Consider the following 27808-nt stretch of genomic DNA (forward strand, 5'->3'; position numbering starts at 1 on the left):
TACCTGAGACTGGGTAACTTATAAAGAAAAAAGGTTTAATTGACTCACAGTTCTGCATGGCTGGGGAGGCCTCAGGAAACCTACAATCATGGAGGAATATGAAGGGCAAGCAAGGCACGTCTTACCTAGGCGAAGCAGGAGAAAGAGAGAGTGGGGGCAACTACTAACACTTTTAAAGCATCAGACCTTGTGAGAACTCACTGACTGTCACAAGAACAGCATGGGGAAACTGCCCCCATGATCCAGTTGCCTGCCACCAGGTCCCTCCTTCAATATATGGGGATTACAATTTGAGATGAGATTTGGGTGGGAACACAGAGCCAAACCATATCATTTACTGTATCGTTTGCTATCATGATATGCTTAGTCACTTGTACACTTACTTCATTTGTCTGATTCTAATTCCTTTCTGATTACTCCACTTTTGATATTTTTGAGTCTTGGTCAGTCAGCTAAATAATAACCTTAGACATTTGATAGATTCAGTGAACCAGATTTAGGATCTAATATGATGGGAAAGAATAATGTTGAGAAGTGGTTTGAGCATATACAAATGTTGAAATGCTTTCTTCAAAGAGATGAGTAGGGACCTGGGGTCAGGTGGTAAAAGACTGAAAAGGACTCTGAAGGTCATAGAAATAAAGCCAATAATGTATGAGTAGTTGAGTAGACAGCCCAGTTTTCATTGTTTATTCATCATTTATTCATTATTGAGCTTTTCCCTTCTGTGTCACCAGTTTTAATGGTGTTCAATTTTTTTTTCTTTACAGACTTCACTTACGAGTACATCATGATGATAAAAGATACGAGTGCGATGAATGTGGAAAAACATTTATCCGTCATGATCACCTTACAAAGCACAAAAAAATACATTCAGGTATACCGTGTTTTGTAATGCTAGTTCCAAAATCCTTTTTAAATACCTGAAAAGAACATAATACTTTTTAAATACCTGAAAAGAACATCATATGATGTTATGTTTATGTTGGCTGTAAGTTTAATAATTTGGTTTATGCTCGTCACTTCTTTGTAATTCTGGTTCTAAAAACATTTTTTAAAAACATCCAAAAGGGACATAATTTTATGACATAGTCACTGTAATTTTAATTATTTGGTCACCCTTTGTGACTGTAAAGTGTAGTTTAAAGTTTAATTTTAAATAAACTCTCAAAATTTGCATTTTGCATATTACATGGATATATCTAATAATTGCTATTGACACTTCCCTAAAGGGAGAAGCCGTGATAATATTTCTGAGTTTGATTGGATTTGAGAAGTTGGTGAAACTTACATGTTAAAAGGGAAATGATTAAAATTGGCTGTTAAAAGTATATGTTATAGTGAATTTTGAAACTCTGTCTTTGGAGAAGAGTACCTTAATAATCCTGACCAATTTCAGATCTTTATACTGTATAATTTTTATATTCTGGGGATTTCTTTCGTATTTTCCTCTCAGATTGATGTTCAGGAAGTGCTAAGAGAGCCAACTCTGTGAGCACAATAATGGGAAAGAGCCATCTCTATGAGCACGGTAGAACAGGTGATTATTATTATTATTTTAAACATAATTTTTGAATATAAAGTATGCAACAGATAGTAATTATTTTCTGAAATGATCTCAGTGAGGTAGGTTGCAGTTGTTATCACCACTTCTAAGATATACTAAAAATCAGATGACTTTTTCCATTGGAATTATGCCTTTTTATTTTTAGGAGGAGAATTCTTAATTTCTAACTCAGAGGCCACATGCTTTAATTGTACACTGGTACTGAGACAGTGATTGTTTTTTTTAAACCAAGCCTTTGTAAGTAAATGTAAGAATAGAGATAAGAAATTGGACTTACGTAGAATTTTTCATTATATTTATATTTTGGCTCATTGCAAACATAAGAAATCCTCACAGATGAAAAATCTTTTAAAAGTACAAAGATCTGAAAATGTTTGGGTCCTTTTTATAAACAGTAAGACAGCCTCATTTTAATGTGTATCAATTTGAGGTGTTGAGAGAGAGAGAGAGAGAGAGAGAGAGAGATTTAAAATGCCTAAGTTTTGAAGTAGTTTCATTTATCTTGCTCTGTTACGTTGAAAGGTATGATTTGAAGTGTACAGCAAAAGGCTATTGATTCCTTTTCCAAGCCGGGAAAAGATTCACATCCATGAAATTTAGTATAAATTTTTTGAAGAAAGTTACTTGAGTAAGGAATGTAGAGCAAATAGTGCAGAATAAAATGTGGCTTTACTTTCCTGTTATATTTGACATCATGTGATCTTACTGTTTGATAGTTTGTTTCTGGGGATAAAAACCTGAAAGGTATATTATAATCAAAATATTTGGGTCTTTATTTTAAGGTGAAAAAGCTCATCAGTGTGAAGAATGTGGAAAATGTTTTGGTCGTAGGGATCATCTCACTGTTCATTACAAAAGTGTACACCTTGGAGAGAAAGTGTGGCAAAAGTAAGTGAAAAAGCAAAATGTTTCGTAATTTACATTGCCTAAGTCTCTGAGGAAAGTTGTAACTTTTTAAATTTAGTTTGTTTAATTGAAGTTAGGTTAACCAGTTGTCTTTCTCTACATTCTGTAGCATTTCTATGGACCTAAAAGAATTCAGCAAGCATATTTTTTCCTCCTTGTTTTCAGTTAATTCAAAGGCCAGGAAGGTGACATGCAAGTTAACAATAATTAATAAAAAATCTTAGCATTTGGTTGCTGAGGCTCTTTGAGAGCTAAATGTACTGACTATATATTATACTTAATAAGACAGCAATTGTTAGGAAATGTTTGCAGTCAGAATTTAAACTTGTTTCTAATCATACTAAGCATTTAAAATATTATTTTATTTAAAGGTGGTATGTGCTATCTTGAACATCAGCTTTTTAATATAATTTAGATATCCAAGTTTAACTGAGGTTAGTTGCTAAGTGTAAAATGTTCAAGTAATTCATGTTTTTGGATTAGGCATTTTGGCAAATGATAAATAACAGACATGTTCTAAAGTGCCAAGAGACTTAACTTAATAGTCCTGAGCATGATTAGCAAAATGTACATAGTATATATAAATGTAGTAAATCAAAGACCAATTTAAAGAGTAGTAGAAAGTGTTGATTTGTACAATGTAACAAAATGTACAAAATGTAAAAAAATCATTTTTTACATTTTCATGTGTTGGTTTATTTATTTCATTAATTTTGTTCGATGATTCACTCATTGAATCAATGTATTCATTGAACTCTTGTATTTTGTATATGTAAGGAATGATAGTATTTGCTGGGATATAAATATATGCTGTTTAAAAAAGGAAATAGTAACTTCAATTCATTGTGCGAATAGATTTAAAACAACAGGCTCACTTACTCCAAAGGTCCTGTAACTTTTTTTTCTTCATGATTTCTTTATAACCTTACAAATTATTTGGCACAGGAGCTTTTAGATATATAAATTATATAATAATATAATATGAATATATTTTAGTATATTAATATATCTTAATATAAATTATAATGTAAGATAATATAAAAATATAACTTATTTAAATAATTTGAATCATTAGAAATAAGACATTTTCAAATATTAATTCATTTGCTATCATATGCTAACATAAATAGCAATTTTTTAAGAAATAACTACAAAACAAAATATTAAAAGAGCAACATTATTTTACATTTTTATAAATCTCTCATGGCTTAATAGAAGACTGCAGCATTGTCATAGCTGTTGTGATATATTATTTTGGTTGAAGCAATGAAGAAAACCTAGCCTTAGATAGATATGTAGTTCAAAAAAAGAGGAATATTGTTAATAGTCTTCTCAGGTAATTATAGATATTCCTCTTTATTACTACACTAAAGCTAAACAAGTGGTAGTTTCCTAAAGGTAGTTTCCTAAAGTTGTAAGGTGGAATGTGAAACAGGATTAATGAGGTTTTCACACTCTATTACATTCTATCTCTTGGTCTCTTGTACATTGAATGGATTTTTTTTTTACCATGCATAATTTTGTAAGATCATGTGTTTGTTATTGAGAAAATATGGGCTCACTGAGTTATGCAGATTTTCCAAATGTTAGCACATTTCACAGCATACTATTAATGGATCACATTTGTTAATATTGCCTCCAGTCTCTCAGAAAGCAGTACTGGAAAGCTGTCAAGATCACAGTGGTAAATACAAGTATTCCAAAGTTCTTATATTAGCTTGAAAGCTCAGATTTTATCATTGATAGCAAACATTGTTGGTTGTTTGTCTTGAAGTGACCAGCTCACTTCATTTCATTTTTGAGAGGTGCTTTTCCTTGAGACAACTATCATGTTTTGGTATGTAGTAGAAGTGCTTCATGTGTACTTCTCATTTTATCAGAGAATATTTAAAAGGCCAAGGCCTGAAAGGGCAAAATATAATAAAATCAGTAATCTTACTCTTTCATTACATTTTTTTCTTTCTGTGAGTATATGGTAGTAAAGAATACAATTATTAGTAAATTTTAATACTACTGCTTTACTTAGAGCTAAGTAAGATACTAGCAGTGTACCAGCAGTTTACCCACTGTTCCGTTTGCATCATAGTGTCAATGTCAGCATAGTAAAAAAGGCAGATAATGTCTTATTATTTTGAAAAAAATGTTGATCTTATGGACCCTGTGAAAGGAGTTTTGGGACCTACCATCACCTTTTATTTAACAGGCCTGTGGCCCTATTGGCTGGCCTAGATAATTGAGGAACTAGAATCTGTAGACTCTACTTTTTTGCAAAGACTGGCTAATGGTGGTAGATCTAGAATATGGAGCCCTATGTATCATTTTGTGGAACTTGTGCTTCATTCTACATGTTAACAAGCCAATGAAAATTTTAAACAAAGGAGTGACACTGCTGGATTTGTATTTTAGGTATATTGCTTTTACTGATGTATGGAGGTTGGATTTGTGATGGATAAGTCTAGAGGCAAGTATATCAACCGGTTAGACAGCTGTTATAATCTGAGAAAAAGATAATGAGGGACTAAACTCAGGAGTTGCATTAGTAATGAAAAGTGATATTTATTTGAAAAATATTTAGGCCCTTGTTAGCAATACTTCATGATTGACTTTGGGGAGTAAGGGAATAAGGGCAGTCATGGATGATTTCTATTGCAAGCCTGGGTGGATGATTCCAGCCACTGAGATAAGAGAATAGAAGAGATGATTAATTTATAGAGGGAAATGATGAATTGTTTGGTGTTTATTGACTTTGAGATGCTCAATATAAATTGTCAACATAAAATTTGATGGATAGTAGTCTAAATCTCAGGAATGAAGTTTGGGCTATGGATAAAGATTAAAGGTTGTGAGCATATCAAAGAGTGCTAAGGATTAACACCCCTCCAACCAATTATTTTTCTAATCTTTGCTTCTAAACTTTTTTATGGTGACTACTTCAGTAACCACTTCTTCACATTCCAGTCAATGTTGCAATCTGACCTCTGATCTTATTCTGCTCAAACAGTTATCAGTATGACTTCCTTGCTGCCAAATTCAATAGGCATTTTTAAGTTCTTTTTTTACTGACATCTCTGCTTCAGTTGGAATTGTTTATGCTCTCCTTCCTTGAAAATCTATATGGCTTAGCATCCATGTGATAATGACAAGGTATATTTTCATAGGGTCTTAGCCATGCAAGGCCCTACAGAATTTATCCTAAGTCCACTGTGAGGAAGTTAAAGTGTTTTGTGCATATTTGTGTTGAAAATATCACTTTGTTCATAGTATAGAGCAAGGTTTCTCAGCCCAAACACTGTTGACATTTTGGACCAAGTAATTCTTTTCCTGTGTGTTGTAGGATATTTGTCAATATTCATGACTTCTACCCATTATATGCCAGTAGCACTTATTCTCCTATCCCCAGTTGTGAAAAACAAAAATGTCTTCAGGCATTGCCACATGTTTTATGGGGGCAAAACTGCCCCCAGTCGAGTACTGCTTCCTCTTTCTCTATGTGCCCATGTATCTCTGTTTATATTTACCATGGATATGAATGGAATAAGGTAGACCAAGCATACTGCTTAGGAGTCTTTTGCCAGGGTTATTACTGACAACCTCAATTCACAAAATCCAAATTATCTGTGTAAATGTTTGTTTCAGGAGTTTGACACCAGCCTGGGCAACAAAGTGAGACCCTGTCTCTACAAAACAATAAAAGAAAATAAATTATCTGGGTGTGGTGGCATGTACCTGTAGTCTCAGCTACTCAGGAGGCTGAGGCAGAAGGATAGCTTGAGCCCAGGAGTTCAAGGCTGCAGTGAGCTATTATGATGCCGCTGCACTGCAGTTTGGGTGACAGACCAAGACCCTGTCTCTAACGAAAATAAAAACAACCATCTGTTTCATCAAGTAGAATTAAGTTCCTATAGGAGAGTCCTTTGCATGTTGTCTTATAAATGTTGGGTTGGATAAATTGAAAAATGAGGGACATTTGAAATCCTAGGCATAGTATGTTGCTATTTCGTATTGGTAACAATGTTCTAAACATTTCCAGTAAAACTCAATGGGTATGTTAAGAGCAAACTGTTTTACAGAAGATTAAGTGGCCCAGGTTTGATTTAATTATTTTGCCATGTATTCATTCCATATGAATTGCTTCCAAGGTGAGATGATGTGGCTTTCTCAATAACTGCTACTTAAATAATAATTATTTTATAAATACCTCAAATTATCACAATAAAATTTTCAGTTGAGAACTGTTAATTCAGACACTACTTAGGCACTATGCTGTGGTGCTTACTAAGTTAATTTTTTTGGTAACTTATTGCTTTATTTCTGTCTAACATTTTATAATAAAAATAAAGGGCTAATTTCATTTTTAAATTTAGGTATAAAATTTATTTTATTTATAAGTTCAAATTTACAATTTTTTGTTAGGACACAAACCGATGAGAGCAATTTTACCCTTTTGATAAATGCAGGTTTTGAAATTGCTGCAGATGCTTTTTAATCAGCCTGGGCATCTATTTTTTAAATTTAGTTAAGGTGTAATTTACAGAAAGTGAAATTCATTCTTTTTAGTGTATAATTCTGCAAGTCATGTAATCATCACCACAATTAAGATATGGAATAGTTTCGTCACCACAAAATTTCTGCCATGTCCTTTCTAGATAGCTCTTCATTTCCCCTTTATGCCACTCTTGATCTGTTTCTATCCTCATAATTTTTCTTTTTGTGTATCTGGATAGCTAGTAATAATAAAATTTCAGTGACTTAAAGCAGTTGAAAATCTACGGACCTCTTTTTATAGATTCGTTTGTTGGATGTAACTGGAAGAGGAAGAACCAGAGGCAAGCTCAACACATTAAAAGTATTTCCATGTTTCTTTGGAGTTCTTTACTTTGTTAATGTGAGAATAATATATACAGTTGTAAATGAATTTGCAACTTATTTTCATTATGTTAGTTATTAATATAATTGTTAATATTGTCATAGTTATTAAAATTATATTTAAAAACTCAAATCTTTTTATTTTCTTAGATATAAAGCAACATTTCATCAATGTGATGTTTGTAAGAAAATTTTTAAAGGCAAATCAAGTCTGGAAATGCATTTTCGAACGCATTCAGGTAAATTTTAATGGGTAGTTCATATATATATATATATATCAAATGTGTAATCAGAAGTAAAATATAGGCATTTAAACTTTGTTGTTCTTGGTTAAATTTCTTTGGTTTTCCCCATTAAGTGTTTTACTTATTATGTTGAAGTTCATGCCCTGATTGAACAATATACTCATCTTCTATTCTCTATTATGTAAGCTTCAATACTTTTAAATATTTTATAAAACTTGAGAAAAATTCATCCGTAGGATATTTAATTATTGTAATTTTCCCTTTTCTGATTGTCTTACGGTTCTTCTTTATTTCGCTTTCTGAAGGCTTTCTTAAGTCTTCAGATTAAGTTCCTTGTTATCTTTTATTCTCTTCTCTTTTCAAAGAGTAATGCAAATATGACCTCCTTGTCTTGTTTACCAAGTTACCATCGTGTCGTTTCCTTTTTACATAGCCAGTCATGATTTATAGGTAGTTATAGTAGAATGCTTTGTGTCAGCTGCCTTCCAGAAGTTGTCATTTTTGAAATCTTTATTTTTTCTCCTTGAGAATGTTACTACAGTTTGAAATACAGAATATGTTATATTCTTTCTTATATATTGTCTGAAGCCTTGTTTGCCTTTACATATAAATTAACATTTTTAAAACCTTGTTTTCCTTAAGAAACAAACCCATTTATGTATTTATGCCTGCTTTGTTTTATATTCAATTCGGATTTTGTCAAGCTGCTATTCTGGAAGAGAAAAATAAGTGATTTCATAAATATTAGAATGGTAAATAACTGAATTTGGGCAATATTAGTAGCAAATAGTTGCAGTAAAGGATTTACTACTGATACAGTGCTGCTGTTAAAAGCAAAGTTAGACACCCCTCCAAATGAAAAAAAAAAGGCATAATTTGGGGGAGCATAAATAAAAGTGTAAAATGAGGAAACAAACTTAATGGTATCTTCCATATCTTTTGTAAATAATTAACCTAAAGAACTCATGACTTGAAAGAGATGGTGAACTTATAGAAAGTTAATTTCAAACCATTGATGATTTAAGAATTGTACAACTTCAAGAATTTTTCCAGAGTAGAAATTTAGTGCTGGCTATGTTGCATCAAAATTTTTAAAAACACTGATTTATAGTGATTGGTTGGTAGCCAGTGACAATGTGGAACATCAATCTCTGGATATTTCACAGTTAATTGGAATTAGAAGACAAGTCTCTCTGTCCTTTGAAAATTGAGGACATGGCCGGGCGCGGTGGCTCACGCCTGTAATCCCAGCACTTTGGGAGGCCGAGATGGGCGGATCACGAGGTCGAGACCAAGACCATCCTAGCTAACACGGTGAAACCCGTCTCTACTAAAACTACAAAAAAATTAGCCGGGCGTGGTGGTGGGCGCCTGTAGTCCCAGCTACTCGGGAGGCTGAGGCAGGAGAATGGCGTGAACCCGGGAGGCGGAGCTTACAGTGAGTCCAGATCCCGCCACTGCACTCCAGCCTGGGCGACAGAATGAGACTCCGTCTCAAAAAAAAAAAAAAAAAAATTTGAGGACATGAGCTCTGTGATGGAATAAGACAAAGACTATGGCTGTTATGAAATGAGAGGGAACAATATTAGAAGGCAAGAGTCAGCAAATACTTGTTGAGGGCTAGATAGTAAATGTTTTAGGCTTTGCAAGCTAATAGTCTCTGTCACAATCCTTCAGCTCTGCTGCTGTGGTGTGAAAGCAGCCACAGACATTGTGTAAGCAGATGAAGCATGCCCGTGTTCCAATAAAACTTTATTTACCAACTCCCAATCTAAAGTGACCAACAGTCTACCCAGACAGGACTTCACAGAGTGGCTTTTGCAAGAAATGGTCGCCATGTTCCCAAGTCCATTTTTGAGATTTATAGGTTTAGAAACTCAATTTTATCTGTGCATTGAGAGTTGTAAGTATTGTGAGTAATTCTTCACAGTAAATACTGGGAATAGATTAGCCAGAATGTCATTAATTTACATTCTAGAAAATGAGATATTAATGTTTACTAGCTAGGGTGTCTTTATCAAGGAAGCAGAATTGCTGAGTTTATTAATCAGAAGGAAAATTGCCAAATGTAGAGATAGAGTAAAATTAGATAGTAATTTTATGGAATAGTTTATCTAGGAAATGGTGAAGGATTTTGAACCATCCTTACCCTCAGCAGGTGACCAGAAAAATTTTGTTCTTCAGATTTTTTTTCCTTAGTTAGGATACTCTTAGTTCATTATTTATATATATTGCTAAATTTTTGGTTTTTAGAATTTACTTAACTAGACTTCCTCTATATCTTTTTTTTCTTCTGTTAGTATGTCTTTTCTCCATATCATCATCTGGAGAAACAATAAGATGTGTTTGTTTCAGTTTTGGCCAGTTCAGTACACCTAATTGCTTCAGATGAGTATGTACAATCAGTACATATCCTAGGGCTTGTGAAGAGTTTGGCACTCAATAAATATTTGTTGAGTAAATAAATTTATTATGTTCTCCTATGACTCTTCTCTAATTTCTTTGATTTTTACCACACGGTTAGATAAATTAGTTGGAAAATATATATAAGATTTTCTTCTACAGATAGCTTTTTCTAATCATGATTTTTGTTTGTTCAATCTTCAGAATGTAGTGATTACATCTATTCTTTAACAGTTGTCTTGATGAAACATATTCATTAAATTGGCATAAAGATGACCACAAATTTAGGACTTGATTTTAATGTTGACTGATTTCTTTATTCAAGGTGAATTTTCTTTCTAAGCTTTTTTTAAATTGAAGTATAGCGCACAAGTGCACAAATCTCAAACAGCTCAATTAATTTTTATGAATGAATCCATCAATGTAGCCACTACTCAGATCAAGATATAAAATACTACCAAGATTTCAGAAGGCTTCTCTATGGCTCTTCCCAGTCAGTAACCTCCTTGCAAAGATAATGACTATTTTGATTTATATTAATAGCACCAAAAATTAATTTTGTCTATTTGAACTTCATGTAAATGGAATCATGCAATATGTAATCTTTTTTTCTGGATTCTTAATATTAAGTGTGGATTCCGTTATGACAGTAATTTGTTTCTTTTCATTTTCATCTTCATATGACTGTTACAATTTATTTATTCTACTTTTATGGATACTTGGTTTATATTTGCTTGGTTCTCTTATGAATAAAGCTGCTGTGAACATCCTTGTCCATGTCTTTTCATACACATATGCATTCTTTTCTCTTGTATATGTTCATGGCCCTAGGATTCCTGGCTCATAGTGTATGCATATGTTCTACTTCAGTAGATACTACTAAGTAGTTTTTCAAAGTAATTATGTCAGTTTACACCACCACCAGCCATGTATGAAAATCTCAGTTGCTTCACATTTTCACCAACATTTGATACTGTTTTGTTTTTGTTTTTGTTTTTTGTTTTTTTTAAATCCATCTGATAGATACATAACACTATCTGAGAGTGGCTTCGACTTGCACTTCTGTGATGAGTATTGATGTTGAGGACCTGTTGTTGTGCTCATTGGCCATTTGGGTATCTACTTTTATGGAATACTAAATTAAATCTTGTACTCATTTTTAAAAATTGGAGTGTCTTTTTCTAATGGATTTGTAGATATTCTTTCTATGTTCTGGATATATATATATTACAGATATCTTCTCTATGACTTACCTTTTCAATCTTAATGATGTCTTTTGATGAACAAAGGTTTTGAATTTTAAAGACATCATGTATCATTTTTTTCTTTATAGTTCTTTTGTATCTTCTTTAAGAAGCTTTTGCTCAACCCAAGGTCATTAATATTTTCTGCTGTTACCTTATAGAAGATTTATTTTAACTTTTATATCTAGATCCATGAACTTTCTATAATTTGTTTTTGTGTTTGTTATTAGGTAAAGGTGAAAGTTCTTTTTTTAACATATGGTTATCCAGTTGCTTTAGCACTATTTTTTGGAAAGACGATCCTTTCTCACTACATTTCATTGGCGCATTGTTGTAAATTAAGTGATCATATATGTGTGCTTTGTTTGCCAACTTGTTATTTTCAAATGTGTTTATTATTTTTGTCCATTTGTATTTTTATATAAATTTATAAATAGTCTGTTAATTTCCACACACAAAAATACTTGCTGTGAATTATTGGAATTTCATTGAACCTGTGGTCAACATTTCCTTAACTGATTTTCTTTACAACAGCATAACATCCAGTCTGTGAACACCTCCATTAATTTGTTTAGATTTTTTCAAAGACGTTTTGTGGTTTCTAGTGTAGCTATCTTACACATTTTGCATTACATTTATACCTAGGCATTTGATATTTTTGTATCAAATTTTGACCTTTTTTTAATTTTATTTTTTATTTGTTTCTGGTATATAGGAATAGAATTGAATTCGTTTATTGACTTTTTATCCAGTGACCTTGCTAAATTTCTTATTAAATTTTATAGTTTGCCTCTAGCTTTTTTTGAATTTTCAAAGCATGCAAACAGGTCATATGTGAATAATGACAGGTTCGTTTTCCCCTTTTTAGTCTTTATAACACACTTTCTCTCTCTCTCTCTCTCTCTCTCTCTCTCTCTCTCTCTCTCTCTCTCTCTCTCTCTCTGTCTTTTGGGGTTGGGAAGTAAAACCTTATTACTTTGGTCACATCTCCAGTAGAAACATTGATAGTAGAGATTATTTTCTTATTCTCATCTTCAAGGGAAAAGCTTTCAATAATTCACAATTAAGTGTGATATATTTATAGGTTTTTTTGTAGATAGATAAGGAAATTACTATCCCTAGTTTATTTAGAGTTTTTGTCATGAATAGTTGTTGAATTTTTTGTTTTTTCTATATTGATTAAGGGATTGAGGTGATCATATTTTTTTATTTTATTTATGTGGTAAATTATACTGATTGATTTTTGAATATTAAACCTCATCTCTGGAATAAACCCAGACTGGTTTGACATAGTATCTTGCTAATGATATATTATCTTGTTCAATTCTGTTCATGGTGTACTGAAGATAGAATATATCTTGTACATGCTGGGTGCAATGGCTCACAAGCCCCTGTAATCTCAGCAGTTTGGGAAGTCAAGGTGGATGGTTTGCTTGAGCCCAGGAGTTCAAGACCAGCCTGGGCAACATGGCAAAACCCCTTCTCTACAAAAATTCCAAAAATTAGCCGGGTGTGGTGGCGCATGCCTGTAGTCTGAGTTACTCTAAAGGCAGAGGCGGGAGGATCGCCTAGCCTGGGAGATTGAGACTGCAGTGAGCTGGGATGGCACCACTGCACTCCAGCCTGGGCAATGGAGTGAGAACTTGTTTCAAAAACAAACAAACAAACACACAAACAAATGTACAGACAAGCATATATCCTATTCATGATATATTATCCTGTATAATTGAATTCAATTTGCTTATATTTTGTACATTTTTTTGGTTCACAAGACATATTGCCTATATCTTTTCCCTTGTAATGTCCCTGACAGGCTGTGTTATATCATAACTATGCTGGTCTCAAAACATGATTTGGGAAATAATTTATCTTTTTCAGTTATCTGAAGGGGTTTGTGTAAAATTGGCATCATTTCCTCATTAGTGTTTGGAAGAATTGACAGAATAAATTCCTGAGTTTGTTTTCTGTAGGGAAAGGTTTTAATTAATGTTTTTTTTCTTTTTTTTTTCTTTTGAGACTGAGTCTCACTCTGTCGCCCAGACTGGAGTGCGATACTATGATCTCAGCTCACTGCAACCTCCGCCTCCCGGGTTCAAGTGATTCTCCTGCCTCAGCCTCCTGAGTAGCTGGGATTACAGGTGCCCGCCACCACACCTGGCTAATTTTTTTTTATTTTTAGTAGAGATGGGGTTTCACCATCTTGGCCAGGCTGATCTCCAACTCCTGACCTCGTGATCCACCCACCTCGGCCTCCCAAAGTGCTGGGATTACAGGCATTAGCCACCATGCTGGGCCTAATTGAAGATTTTTTTAAGTGTGTTTTTTAATTTGTGTTTTAGTATGACCGTTAAAGAGCTGTCATATTTTCAATTTATTTATTCACTTTAAAGGTATTCTATTAATCTAAAATGTAAAATCTATTGGCAGAATTTGGGCTGTTTTATTTATCTTTTTAGTGATGATAGTGTCTTTAGTAATAAGCTTTTTGTCATTCCCGTTACTAGTAATATGTCTTTTCATGATAAGGATTTATTGATTTTATTAATCTTTTGAAAGAACCACTAGGTTTTGCTGATTTTTTTCTTTGTTGATTTATTTTTTCATATCTGCTTTCTCTTGTATTTCTCCCATTTTGTTTGTATTTCTTCTTTTTTTAAAAATTATACTTTAAGTTCTGGGATACATGTGCAGGTTTGTTACATAGGTATACACGTGCTGTGATGGTTTGCTGCACCCTTCAACCCATCACCTACATTAGGTACTTCTACTTATGCTATCCCTCCCCAGGCTCCCCATCCCCCGACAGGCCCCAGTGTGTGCTGTTACCCTCCCTGGGTCCATTGTTCAACCTTGTTCTCATTGTTCAGCCTCAGTGAGGCGACGCCCCACCCTGGTTCGGCTCACCCTCCATGGGCTGCACCCACTGTCTAGCCAGTCCCAATGAGATGAGTTGGGTACCTCAGTTGGAAATGCTGAAATCATCCGCCTTCTGCGTTGATCTCGCTGGGAGCTGCAGACTGGAGCTGTTCCTGTTTAGTCATCTTATCAGCCACCAGCTTCTTTTTTTTTTTTTTTTTTTTAATTTGCCTTTCCCTGCCTTTTTTATGTAGATGCCTAAGTTGTTAAATTTTAGTATTTTTTATTGTTTATTGTATGTATTTGAAAGCCATATTATCCTCTGAATACTGCTTTAGTTACAATCCATATGTCATTTTTAATTTCATATTTCCATTATAATTCAGTTAAAAATATTTTCTACTGTCTGTTCTAAATTATTCTCTCATTAATGGTTTACTTCAAATTGTATTATCCAATTCCTAAATATTTGGGGATTCTCTAAGCAAGTTTATGTTACTGATACCTAGTGTAATTCTACTCTTGTCAGAGAAGATATTCCATTCAAATATTCTACTTTCTTGATTTTTTACCACTTATTTTGTAAGTTACCGAGAGATTTATGTGAAAGTCTCTACTATAACCATGATTGTAAATTGTTTATTTCTTTTGATTTTTTTCATTTTTTGCTTTATGTAATTTGAGGTTATATTAGATATATGTAATATATGCTATATATTAAGATATGTATTATATATGTAATATAATACATGTATTAGATATATATTATTAGTCAAATCTTTCCGTTGAACGGTCTTTTATATAATTATAAAATGTTGCTGTTTATTATGGTAAAGATTACCAGCACTCTTTTGGGTACTTTCATATTAAATATATATTTTTTTTCCAAGACTTTTTTGCACTTATATTTATGATATGTATCTTTTGATATTGTTTAATTATCTATTTTGATCATTTTTATCCTTTAATTTGTATGTTTAGTTCATTTAAATTATTTGTGATTTCTCACTTACTTGGGCTTGGATATATCATCATGCTATTTACACAATTGATTCCTTGATGCTTTTTTTCTCTTGTGTTCACTTTGTTTATAATCATTAAGTATTGTTGTTGTCATTTTTCCCTCAATTAACTTCTTAATTTTGTGTTCTTTCATTATGTTTTTAGTGGTTACCCAGGATAACAATGTGCATTCTGAAATTGTTACAGTCTACCTTACCTTCTAGAAAAGATAAATAAAATAATTGAAATTATTCATCACTTTCCAGAAACTGCAAATCCTTATGACACCCTTATCTTTCTTATCTCTTATGTATTGTATGTATTTTAATTCTTCATGTCTCTTAAAACCCAAAGACATTGCTTTTTTGTTTTAAATATTTAATATTATTTAGATTTAACCATGTATTTATTCTTTACTGTTTACTGTTCTTCTACCTGGGGTCATTTTCCTTATGCATGAAAAGTTCTCTTTCATGCAGTCGACTGGCACCATATTATTTGTTTGAAAATGTTTTTATTTTACCTCATAAGTAATAATTTTTTTGACTGTAGAATTTACGTTAGCAGCTTTTTTTAATTTGGCACTTTAGATAGGTTATTTTTGGTTTTGGAGCTTGTTTTGCTTTTGTTGAAAAAAGTATATTATCAGTCTTATTGTTGCTCATTTGAAGGAAATGTCTCTTTTTAGTTGGCTACTTTTTTAGATTTTTCTGTTTTTGGTTTTCAGAAGTTTTACTATAGTGTGCCTTGATTTGAGTGTGTGTGTGTGTGTGTGTGTGTGTGTATTTTGTGAGTTTTGTAGTGTTTATTGAATCTGTGACTTGATGTCTTTCTTTTATTTAGAAAGATTCTTAGCCATTTTCTTTTTAAATATTGCTATTGCCTACTCTCTCTCTTCCTTCGGAGACTTCAATTATATGTACATTAGACATCTTCACTTACCTCTTCTAGAGTTGCCTTTGTTTCCCATAGATTCCAATCTCTGGTAAAATTTACTTTTCCTATTTTTTCCTGTACATATTAATCATATTGATTTTTATGTCCCAGTCTTTTATGTATAATATTTGCTTTGGGTGTATGTATTGCATTTTTTTCCTTCTTGGCATTTGATCATTTGATTCTATTTCTTGGCATACCTGGTCACTTTGTACTGAACTTTAGATTTTGTGAGTTAAAAATTACAGAAGCTCTTGAAGATGTGTTCCTTCCAGATAGATTTAATTTTTTTCTCACAAGCAAATAGAATATGAGAGGACTTTGTTCTGTTTCTGGCTGCTTCTGATCTGCCTTTCTCCTAGTTCATCATTGTATTGGGGTCTCTACTGACAGCATGGTGTTTTTACTGGAGTTCCTCACTTTGGTGAGTCCTGAACTCCAATCTCTCTCTCCCATATTCTTGGGATTGCTGAATATTGGTCAACCCTGTAGCCTTCTGACTCTTGGTTTCCAGCTGTCTCACCCAGCAAATGTTTCTTTTAATAGTTGGTAAATATAGATATTTTTGTTCATTTCTCTGTTGTTCCTTCTTTTTCGGGCTCCTGACCCTTCACTTCTTTGGTAGTCCCAAACTCCAACTTTTATCTTCCCATTCCGGTGAGATTTTCTCAAGTGCTGGGCTGCAGCTTGGCCTCTATTTCCCCATAGACTGAATCTGAAAGTGCACTGAGGAGAAAATAAAGCACCTCTATACTTCCTGTGTCACCAGACCTTGCCCCCTTAGGTTCTGGCTGACTTGACTGTGCTTTGATGCCTGCAAAGAGTAATTTGGGGGTGGAGGTTATTTTTAAAAAATCTTTTATCTTTCCCCCTCATCAGTAAGAGGCATGATATGATATAAACTACTTATCAAGTCTGAAATAAGTCTCTTAATGTATATTTTTCACATACCAATTTTTAATATCTAAAGAAAGGTGATTCTGTGGATGACATTTTTAAATTCTAAAGGCTCATAGATTCTATGATTTTAGCTATTAGTTTACATCTCTTTGAGTATTGTTTATTTCCTTCTACTCTTAATGCTCCTTTCTGTACATCATGAAAGGGACCTTTTGGTTGCTTTATGTCTCTGATTTATGATCTTGAGATGCACTCCACTTGCGTTATTGTTGTTAAATACATAATCTTACTATAGAAACTCTCACTGCAGAAAGCATATTTCCTTAATTTGTATTTTTTCATCAAGTTGATAGTTTTCACTTTTTCTGCTATGTATCTTTAAGCACTCTAGGTTTGCTTTTTACATTTAATAATGTTAACATTTTCTTTATGAATTTTCATCTTTTTAAAAACCTGAATTGATTTTTCTATTGAAAATTATAGTTGTTTAAAATAATAATTGAAACTTCTCAAAGGAATATGCCCATTTGGATTACAGTTTTCTAAAAGTATCTGTTATTCACTAGAACTGATTGAATATTATTCTAAGTTTAAAAACATCATTGCATTTATAAAACTTTTTTAATGAAGATACTCAAGGACCATCATGCTGATCCTGTGCCAGAGAACACTCAAAACTTAAACTTTTGTCTGTAAAAGTAAATTCTGTACTTCTTGATGGTGTTAGTATTGCTGTGGTCGTGTTCTTATTTAAAAACAAATTATAGAATGCTCCTTGCATGGCAAGTATTGATGCCAGGGATTTATAGAAAGCACGTAAGAGTTCTTGCGTTTTGGAAGTGTAAGTTTTGTTGTTTTCAAAGCACTCTTCTCTGAGCTTTTCCGTATTATCTCTGATTATAGGCATTCACTTGTAAAATCAAATGTTAGATGCTGTGTGTTCTATACGCAGTTAAAAATACTTTTTCTGAAAAGTTAATTATCTATATAATGTGTTGCTTCATGTCTCACTACCTCTCTAATGACATCAGTAATAATGTTAGTCCAGAAACAAGTAAAAATTCAATAGTACTAGGTACTCAGCCTCCCAGTCTGTCTAAATTTTCTGATAGTGGGATTTGAAGGTTCCAATGGGCTACAAAATATTTAACAATAATATTTAACAAATAATAGTTTGATATTAGTGATTCAACTTGAAGATGTAATTATCTTTTAATTTACTAGGAGAATGGATGATGTTTCAAATGGAGAAATGAGAAGAAAATATCAACAAACTCATGTGACAATCAATATATAATTTTCTAATTTGGCTTTAAAATAATACCTTTGTGTCTACTGCAGTATTAGTGTTTCTGGATGTATTAGCTTTCTGTTGCTGCTGTTAACAAACCACCACAAATTTGGTGGCTTAAACAATACAAATTTATTACCATATAGTTCTTTAGGTCAGAAGTCTGACACCAAGCTGAAATCTAAGTGTTTGGTAGGGCTTATTTCTTTCCAGGGGCTATAGGGAATAATGAGTTTCCTGCTCATTCAGGTTACTGACAGGAATCAATTATTGGAATTGTAGGGCCAGGACTGGGATTCTCGTTTTCTTGCCTATTGTAAACTGAGAGCCTTTCTCAGCTTATAGTGGCCACAGTATTCCTTATGTTCTAGCTTCCTCCTTCTATTTTCAAAGCTAACAATTAGTGATTGAGTTCTCATGTTACATCTGTCTGACCCATTCTTCCTCAGTTGTTGGCCATCTTCTACGACGCCTATGATTAGATTTAACTCACCTGTGTACGCCTGTTGGTCTGCCTATTTCAAGGTCTTATCTTAATCTGATCTTCAAAGTCTCTTTTACCATACAAGTATCTACAGCTTCCTGGGACCAGAGTGTGTACATCTTTGATAGGCCATCATTCTGCCTACCACACAGGCTAACCTAGGAATTTATAATGTTTTATATAAAACAAAACAAAACTATAGTGTGAGAACCTGACTGAGGGGGAAGTAAAAACAGGTCCAACTTCTTTGTTCTTTCCGCTGAACAACTCTTGTTATTTTGACCTCAGGCCAGAGATAACTACTTCTCATCTAATCCAAGGAACCAGGTTAATTAGAATTGCTGTTTTAGTTTTTATCCTCCTTGTGTGGGGGGAGGAAATCAGGTGTTTTGGTTTAACTTTTTGAGGGCTATGGGAATAAAAGTAAGCAATAATAATAGTTTACAAGCACTTATTATATACTAGGTGCAGTGCTAAGCCCTATTACTCCCCTTTCTCTTTTATTCCATTTACCAACTCTGTGAGGTAGGTATCATTATTATTCCACATTACAGATGATAACTAGGCATAGAAGTTGGGTAGCTTGCTCAAATGTTTGACTAGTAAGTATTATAGCCAGAATTCAAACCCAGATCTTTTTGATGTTTAAGCCTCTTATTTTTACCAGTTTACTGTACTGTCTGCATTTTGTGATAGTATACAGTATTATTGCTATTATCAAGTTCTTGCAAGTATTCACATTGAAGTTTGCTACTTGAAGTCATTGTCTTATCAAGTTGAGTACATTTTACATTTAATTATATTCTTGTTCATACAGGTGAAAAACCATACAAGTGTCAAATTTGCAATCAGTCTTTTAGAATTAAGAAGACATTAACAAAACACCTGGTTATTCATTCTGATGCCCGACCTTTCAACTGTCAGCACTGTAATGCAACATTTAAGCGGAAAGACAAGCTGAAATACCACATTGACCATGTTCATGAAATAAAATCTCCTGATGATCCTCTCAGTACTTCTGAGGAAAAACTTGTATCCTTGCCAGTTGAGTACTCATCCGATGACAAAATCTTTCAAACAGAAACAAAACAATATATGGACCAGCCCAAAGTTTATCAATCGGAAGCCAAGACGATGTTACAGAATGTATCTGCGGAAGTATGTGTTCCAGTAACACTGGTTCCAGTTCAGATGCCCGACACTCCGAGTGACCTAGTGCGTCATACTACCACACTCCCACCATCTTCTCATGAGATTCTGTCACCACAACCACAGTCAACTGATTATCCACGAGCAGCAGATTTAGCTTTTCTGGAAAAATATACTCTTACTCCTCAACCTGCAAATATAGTTCACCCAGTTCGACCTGAACAAATGCTAGATCCTAGAGAACAATCTTATCTTGGAACATTACTGGGCCTTGATAGCACTACTGGTGTTCAAAATATTTCTACTAATGAGCATCATTCATGAGTAAATCTAAACATTCCACAGATTTTTGGATGGTTATATGCTAATGGTAGAGCTGATAGCTTTTAAATTTGTGGGGCTGCTATTTTCTCATTTTCTCTAGTTTCTCAAGTCCTCAGAACAGTTTCAAATCAAGAAAACTATGTGTCTCTATTTACTGAACATGAATATTTGGACAAAATTTCTGACATAAAATTTCTGTGCACATTTTTGTGATTTTTAAAGATTATTCAGTGCTAACTTTTAATGGTTTCTTAAATTTTTTGCAATTATTAGCTGCTGATATTATGGAAGTATTTTTTTTAATCATCAGTGGAAATTTTTATTCTTCTTTAATCTTATTCCTCCCCTTCTTCCTTCCCCATCTTACAAACAAGTTTGAGGACCATATAGCCTTGAAAAAGGAATTAAGAGTATACTGATAATTGCAACTGTTTCTTATCCTAAGATTCATTTTTACTTTATACAAATTTTTAAAATTGAAATTAGGAATTTGAATTTACAAGAATGTCTTGGATATTTCTGTGTTGTCTTTCCATTCATCTGTAATTTTAGTTTATCATTATCCTTTGGACTTTGGACTTTCGATATACTCAAAGCCGGAAAGCTTAACTAATGTAAGATTAGCTGTTAAATGTAGGACTGAAATAATAATCCAGATAATTGGTTTTTGCCTATACTTCAATTGTTACGAATAAGAAAGGCAAACATAGGTCTGGGCATTAAATTATACAAACTGAAAATGTGTTACAAGAAAAATATGAGAGTTTTAACTAGATCTTTTTCAAGGTAAGTTTACCTTTTGTACTTTACTATTTATTTCAGAAATGTTAATATAATATAGCATATATCTTCATCTCACTGAGGAAAGAGCAGCTGTAACTAAATGAGATTTAATTAAACATGCTACTTTTAGTTTCATTTACTTGTCTGGTAGAAACTCTAGGAAACAGAACCTAGATATTTTGTGTTCAATTGTTAGAAACGGTGCCAAACAAATTATGAAATTTGTGCCTAATTTAACTGAACATTGTTTAATTAAATGGAACCACTACTTATATACACATTTACATGCAGTCCAGATCTTTAATTTTGCCTTCACAAAAGCCTAATGTCTGTAATTAACCTTTAATTTTTATTTCTGTATGAGACAAAAGTTGAGGACTTGGTGAAAGGAAATAGCAGTTACAGCAAAACCTCAGTAATTAAAATTGAGGACAAAATCAAAATTATAAAATACCTTTAAAGACATGCACTTTCCATATTTTCAAGTCAATTTTAACTAAAAACTAAGATAATGTTTCCTAGTAGAGTTGCTTGAAGATTAGACTATACAGGGTTGATTTATTATTAGCATGTCATTTGTACATAAACTACTAGAAAATAGCAGTTTTAAAAGTTTTCTATTTCAGTTTTGTTTACACTCCTAATTGCTTTAAGCACTTTTTTGTGTGTGTAAACTGTAAAGTCTAGCCTAGCCCTTGTGAAAAAAAAATCACAAATAAAATAATGAAGTTTTAATGAATAAAGTTTAACCAATTAGTAGTGGTGGAAACTGTTGCTGAAGCACTTAAGAAATAAAGGTACTTTACAGCAATGTTTGCCATACTAGCAAAGATAAAAACAAAGAAATATTGAAAATTGAGGCAGTTAACCAAAGTAGCTCATATAAATAATAAAACCAGTCTTGAGTTTAGCCTCATTTATCAAGGTTTGGTTGTAATTGTCTTAAGACTAGTGGACATACTAAGTTCTCCTTTTTAAAGCATTCTTATTTCTTTGTGTGGAAATGTTATATCTGGGGTACTTACATGATTGAGCTTGACTATATGAGGTACTGTTAGTCTGTTAGTCTTTCAAATTGACTTTTAAAAATACATATCTTTATGATTTTCATCATAAAGACTGACAATATTATAACTAAAAATCTTACTATAATGAAAGAAATCATACATAAAAATGTAGCCTGCCTTACATATAAGCTAATGTAGAAAAGTTTAGACTTATAAAAAGGCAGATAGTATATATATATTTATATACATGTATGTATATGGTATATTATACATTTGGTGGCAGAAAAAGAAGATATTGCATTTTCACATTGAAAAGAATACTTTGATTTTTGAAGATATTTACTTTAGAGTTCTTTTAATAATAATGTCCTAATGCTTTAAATATATAATTTAATTGTAGGAATTGGTTTACATAGAACTTTTTTGGAATACATCTCTTAGTAAAATGAAATATATAATTGTATTTAGTTACTATTGTAGATAACTTAAACTTGAGTAGTGATTTACTGTTTTGTAAAATGCTTTCATATATGTTATCTCATTTGAACCTCATAACCAGCCCTGAAATAGAAAGAACAAGCTATATTCCCACTTTATAGATAAAGAATTTGAGGTTAAAATAAAAGGACTCATTTAAGCTCACAAGGTCAGTAAGTGGCAGAGCTACTAGTAGGGAAAGAAGAAAGCTAGCATTAATGAATGCTTACAATGTGCCAGGTACTACATCCTGTCATTTAATCTTAACCTAGTCTGGGAGATGTGTAATATAATTCTGATAAAGAAATAGTTTCAGTGGATGATTGAAAACAACAACAACAAAAACAAAATGAAACTAATCTGCTGCCTCTAATTTCCAAAAATGTAAAAAATTTTACAATTGTGAAAACCTCATGGATTTGGGCAAACTGAATGTACATAGGCTTTTGACAAAAGTTGGCACAAAAAGTATAAAAGGAGGCCTATTCTTTTCAGTTGACCTTTTGTAATATTTGATTTAGAGTATTTTGGACAAATGCTCTCTAACTCTAATCCATTTATTTTGCAACTGTACTTAAAATTTTGATTCTTGCAACTAAGTTTAGCCTCATTCAGAATTTTTTTTTTTATTTTGCGAGCATAATTTATTGTTTTAAATTCATTTTTAGCAGATAGCAGTTAGCACTTAATCTGTAAATGGAATAATTTATCAAGTGCAGAAATGTGTTAATCTAATGGGTTTTGACTTAAATGTACCAAAGATTTTTAGTAGGTATTAAATAGTTTAAAAGAATTTAAATTCTTTCTTGTTTGAATAACTATTTGTCCAAAGAAGCACAGTTGAAGTCCTAGAATAATGGATTTTTTTTTTAAAAAAAAGTCGTTAGTTTGAATACTGAGATTATTGTTTGTGTTTATATGTATAAAAATAGGAGCAGAAGAAAATACTCTGGGAATAGTAATACTGACAAACCAATTATAAGTGAGAATACTGTTTTCCTTAGTTTAATTAATACAATGTTACTTTTTTAGTGAACACTACTACATGCTAAACAAGCCTATTTTTTACACTACGCTATCAAAATAATTTTTGCCTTTGATTTTTTTTAAGTCAGGTTGAAGTTATTTTTGTAAGAAACCCCACCTATTTTTTTTTTTTGCAGCCTAAAATCCCATTTAACGTTAGGGGTTGGTCTTTATGCCAGCAAGATTTAACCAACTGTAAAGGTAGTAGTCTTTGCATACATTTAAGTAATTAAGGCATTTATTGCTGGGAGAATAGGAGTAGGAAAAATACGGTTTTAAATTGGTGCTTTATTAAGTGACTTCCTTTTAGGCAATGGCAGGTCATGAAATAGGTACACTAATAATTTTCTATCAACCTTAAAAAGTGTCAAAGCATCTTCGTAGGGTGACTCTAAACTGCTAATTGAGGGTTAATAATAAGTAATTATCATTGGTTGCTTTTCAATATAATTGCAAACAAATTAAGAACACAGACTGATATGTTTATAAGCTTGAGTTTTCTTCCTACCATATCATTCTCATATATCAGTGATGAAACGTCAGATTTTGAGCAGTAGCTCTTTGACAGTGTCCTTTTATACCCAGTCTTTTCTGCATTGAATGCTTTGTGCCTTTTCAATGTGTTGTAGTTGCTTAGAATTGATTCTGCTAGCTAGAGTGTACTGATTAATAGATTTTTATTTTTATTTTTATTTTTTATTTTTTTGGTTATGGGTGTTATGATTGTGTTGCCTGCTGGTTGGGCAGCTTTTCTTTTTTTTTAGGTTGCTTTATGTTTATATAGGCAAATTGGCACTAAGTGTTAGTGTGAATATTTGTTTTTATGATTTATATATCATTTAAAAAATCTCTGTTGTGGCCTTTATAGTTACTGTGAAGCCACTCTTGGGCCTGTCTCTACATGCTTATTAGAGGAATCTGACAAGTGAAATAAAATGAGTAGTGTGTCTGCATCTGTGTCTCTGTTTCTCTCTCTTTTAAATAACCAGTAACCATAACTACACAGCTCTGCACTGAATGACCTTATTTCAGTTTGCCTAAAACTGAACAAGAGGTGATGGTTTGAGATGAGTTTCTTATTAGGAGCAGGAACATCCTAACCAATACATAACGAGTTGATAAACTCAGGAAAAATTAGGACTTTAAAGAAAGTTGTATTTGGATATTCTAAGATTCAGTGCCAAATTTAAAATGCTTAGAAATATACTCTACAAGTAGCGTTTCTAAAACTTTAAGTAGTGTTATAGTAAATGCTACTTGCTGTTAGAGTGCATAAGGGATAATGTGAGAATAATTTTCTAAACAACTTCTAGAAACTAGACAGTTCTTCCTTATATCCTACCCTTTTACACATTTCTCTAGTGTGGGGTTTTTTGTTTGTTTTGTTTGTTTGTTTGTTTGTTTTTTGAGGGTAGAGGGAATCCCCTCCTTATTTCCTGTAAAATTATTTTTACTTAAGATACCTTTTCCCTATAATCTTAGCATGCTTTCTGCTCTTTCTCTTTGGAAGTAGCATTAATAAGATAGATGTAATAGGATTAAGATGTGTGGAAGATGAGAAAAAGAAGGTTTTTGTAGAGGGAGTGTTTATGTTTTGTTTACTTTTCATGTTTCAACTTGCTGTGTATGATCATAAATCTATGATCTTGAGAAAAATCCTAAAACAATTTGAATTTAGCCTATGCAGCCAATTACATAAAGAGAAATTAAGGATTATATTCAGAGGAGAAATTAAGGATTATATTTGGAGCATAGAGGTTATACAAAGAATGTAACCTTGTCTGGTCAAATTCTTAGGTAAAGAAAAGTAATCAATGCTTGGATTGCTGTTGGAGATTCTAAAAGATGTATTGAATGAGGAGGATATATCTCATTGTTACTGAACATTTTTTTGCTTGGTATTCCTGCTTGCGTTGAAGCTGGACAATGTACTGTGATGTAATTACAAAATTTTGATTCCTTCCAACAATTGGACTCTTCTTATCCCTATTGATAAAACTGTATTACAGTTGATGAGTGTGGCTGCCAGAAAATAATACAAAACTGGGCAGTTAGCTGTTCCACATTGTGTAGTAAATGTTTTGATTATGGGGATTTACAATGTACATTAAAGTAGAAATGCTTTTGAACTTGTTTTCAGTCTCAAATAATAATTTTTGTTTTTAATTAAGGATACTTTAAAAGCAATGACAGAAAAATCTAAAATATCAGAATTAATTATTGTGAACTGTGTGTAAAATATCTTGTGAGTTTTATACATACTTTGGTTGTCTAATGTTCCTAAGTATAAATGTCTTTATAGAAAATTTCAGTTCTCTGTGAAGAGTAGGAAGTGTACTGTATATTGAACTAGTTCTTTGTGTTATTTTGATATTTAAAATAAATATGAAGTTCTTTGGTCCTAATACAGCATATCTAGGTTTTATTGAATCACATTTTCACAGGATGGGAATGCAGTACTCTGAAACCAAGTAACTTGCAGCACATTTTAAAACATTTTCTCATAAGCTATATATTTTGAAATATTTTATATATTAAATTATAAACCATTAAACTAATGAATTTTAAGTGTCATATAAATTCAAATAGTAGTAATAAGTTCTATGCTTGAAGTAGTCATATTATGCTGTTTTTTAGACAGAAATCTGAAGTGTAGTAAAATTCATTAGTGAAATGAGTTATTCTGTATAATATGGAGAGGGGCCACTCTTACCTCTAATCCCCTTCACTTCCAGAAACATACATTCTGTCTATGGGAGAAATGGTTGTTGGTTGAAGGCATAAACTGTAGGCTATAGGATGATACCCCTATACTTGCAAGTTATTTATCCCTATCTGGCACCGTAACTGAGCCTCCAATAGACTTTCTCTGTTTTATCTCAGCAGCTGCTTCTCAGTGTTAGAAGACCAGTAAATTCTATAGGCATGAGCACATTTCTGCAAAATGAGTCTTCTGATTATAGCCAGTGTTGTGTGTGATACTTAGTTTACTATTGCTGTCTAATAAATTATACCAAACTTAGTGGCTTAAAACAACAAATATTTATTACCTCCCAGTTTCTATGGGTAAGGAATCTAGGCTGGGTTTAGCTGGGTGGTTTTAGCTCAGGGTCTCTCATGAGATTGAAATCAAGCTGTTAAGTCAGAGTTGCCATCTCTAGAGGCTTCACTGGGGATGGCTTTACTTCCAAGCTCACTCATGTGGTCCTTGGCCTCAGTTCATCACATGGCCTCTCCACAGAGCTGCCTAGTGATATGGCAACTTCCTGCCCCTGCTTCCCCCCACCCCTCCACACACACACCACTTTCCCGAAAGCAATCTAAAAAAGAGAGCGTACCCAGGATTTAAGTTGTTGTCTTTTTATAACCTAATCTTGGAAGTGATATAGTATCACTTCTATTGTCACTAATTCTAGTCCACATGCAAGGGACACAAATTAAACTTCCTGTCTTGAAGAGAGGATAGCAACAAATTTTTGGACATATGTGAAAACCATCACATATTCATTGGTTTATAGATAAAGCTTTCTATAAATCTATAGATAATGGGGGCAGATATAGTAATCTATACTCAGAAAAATATGTTTATCCCAGAGAGGCAAAATATTGCTCCTTCCACAATAGAAAGGGTTTAATGTAACAACATGCCACAGGTAGTTAGCTGGTCCCACTGGAGAATGGAATTAGATTGGATGTTCAGCATCAGCCTCTTTCAGTAGGTTAGGCACTCCACAGGGGCTTATCACATCAGCTTTGGCCAAGGAAACCACCTTGAGCCCATTCTTAGCCTCCACCACTGCTGCCATAGCCACTTTCTAAATGGGTTCAATGTGCAAGCAAATGGATCCCTGGGGGAAGAAGCTGACCTCCACAGGATAGATTGTCCTTTTTACCTGATTTCTGAGCTCCTTCTCAGCCATGGATATTCTCTGATGAGCATTTACATGGAACACAAATTTAACTTTCTATACCTATTTTGAGAGGCCCTTTTATATAACTCTCCTCCCCAGACCAAGCTGCACCAATTTTCCATTTTGTTTTCTCCAAAGGTTTGATCAGCTGGCCAAACTGTCAGCCATTGTCCATGAATCAGCACAGAGCTTTACCTTAGGCCATGTTCTGTTCCTTATGAAGTGGACTACCAGATGTGCCATCCAGAATTCTCACTGAGAATATTTCCATCCACCCTTAAGGAGAAGCTGTAGTGCAAGTCTGTTTATTTCTGACCTACCATACAGCTTCATCCACAAATCAGGCCTTTTTCTGGTGAAATTATCATTAGGAAATACCCAGTTTTTCCTGTGTAGTTTGAGAGAGAGAATTGGCAAAGTAGTAAAAGATA

The 27808-nt window shown here is 33.0% G+C and overlaps 1 protein-coding gene across 2 annotated transcripts in view; it reads left to right on the forward strand.

The window, feature by feature from the left end:
- Positions 1-25871, forward strand: part of ZBTB41 (zinc finger and BTB domain containing 41) — a 52079-nt gene extending 26208 nt beyond the window's left edge. For both annotated transcript variants that reach the window (XM_007989073.3, XM_037985772.2), the window contains exons 8-11: positions 771-877; positions 2350-2455; positions 7490-7578; positions 19518-25871. In XM_007989073.3, the coding sequence (XP_007987264.3) occupies positions 771-877; positions 2350-2455; positions 7490-7578; positions 19518-20173 (958 nt within the window). In that variant the 3' untranslated portion in view covers positions 20174-25871. The remainder of the gene's footprint in view (positions 1-770; positions 878-2349; positions 2456-7489; positions 7579-19517) is intronic.
- Positions 25872-27808: the final 1937 nt, after the last annotated feature.

Source organism: Chlorocebus sabaeus, chromosome 25 (assembly GCF_047675955.1).
Source record: "Chlorocebus sabaeus isolate Y175 chromosome 25, mChlSab1.0.hap1, whole genome shotgun sequence".
In the NCBI taxonomy this organism is placed as follows: Eukaryota; Metazoa; Chordata; class Mammalia; order Primates; family Cercopithecidae; genus Chlorocebus; species Chlorocebus sabaeus.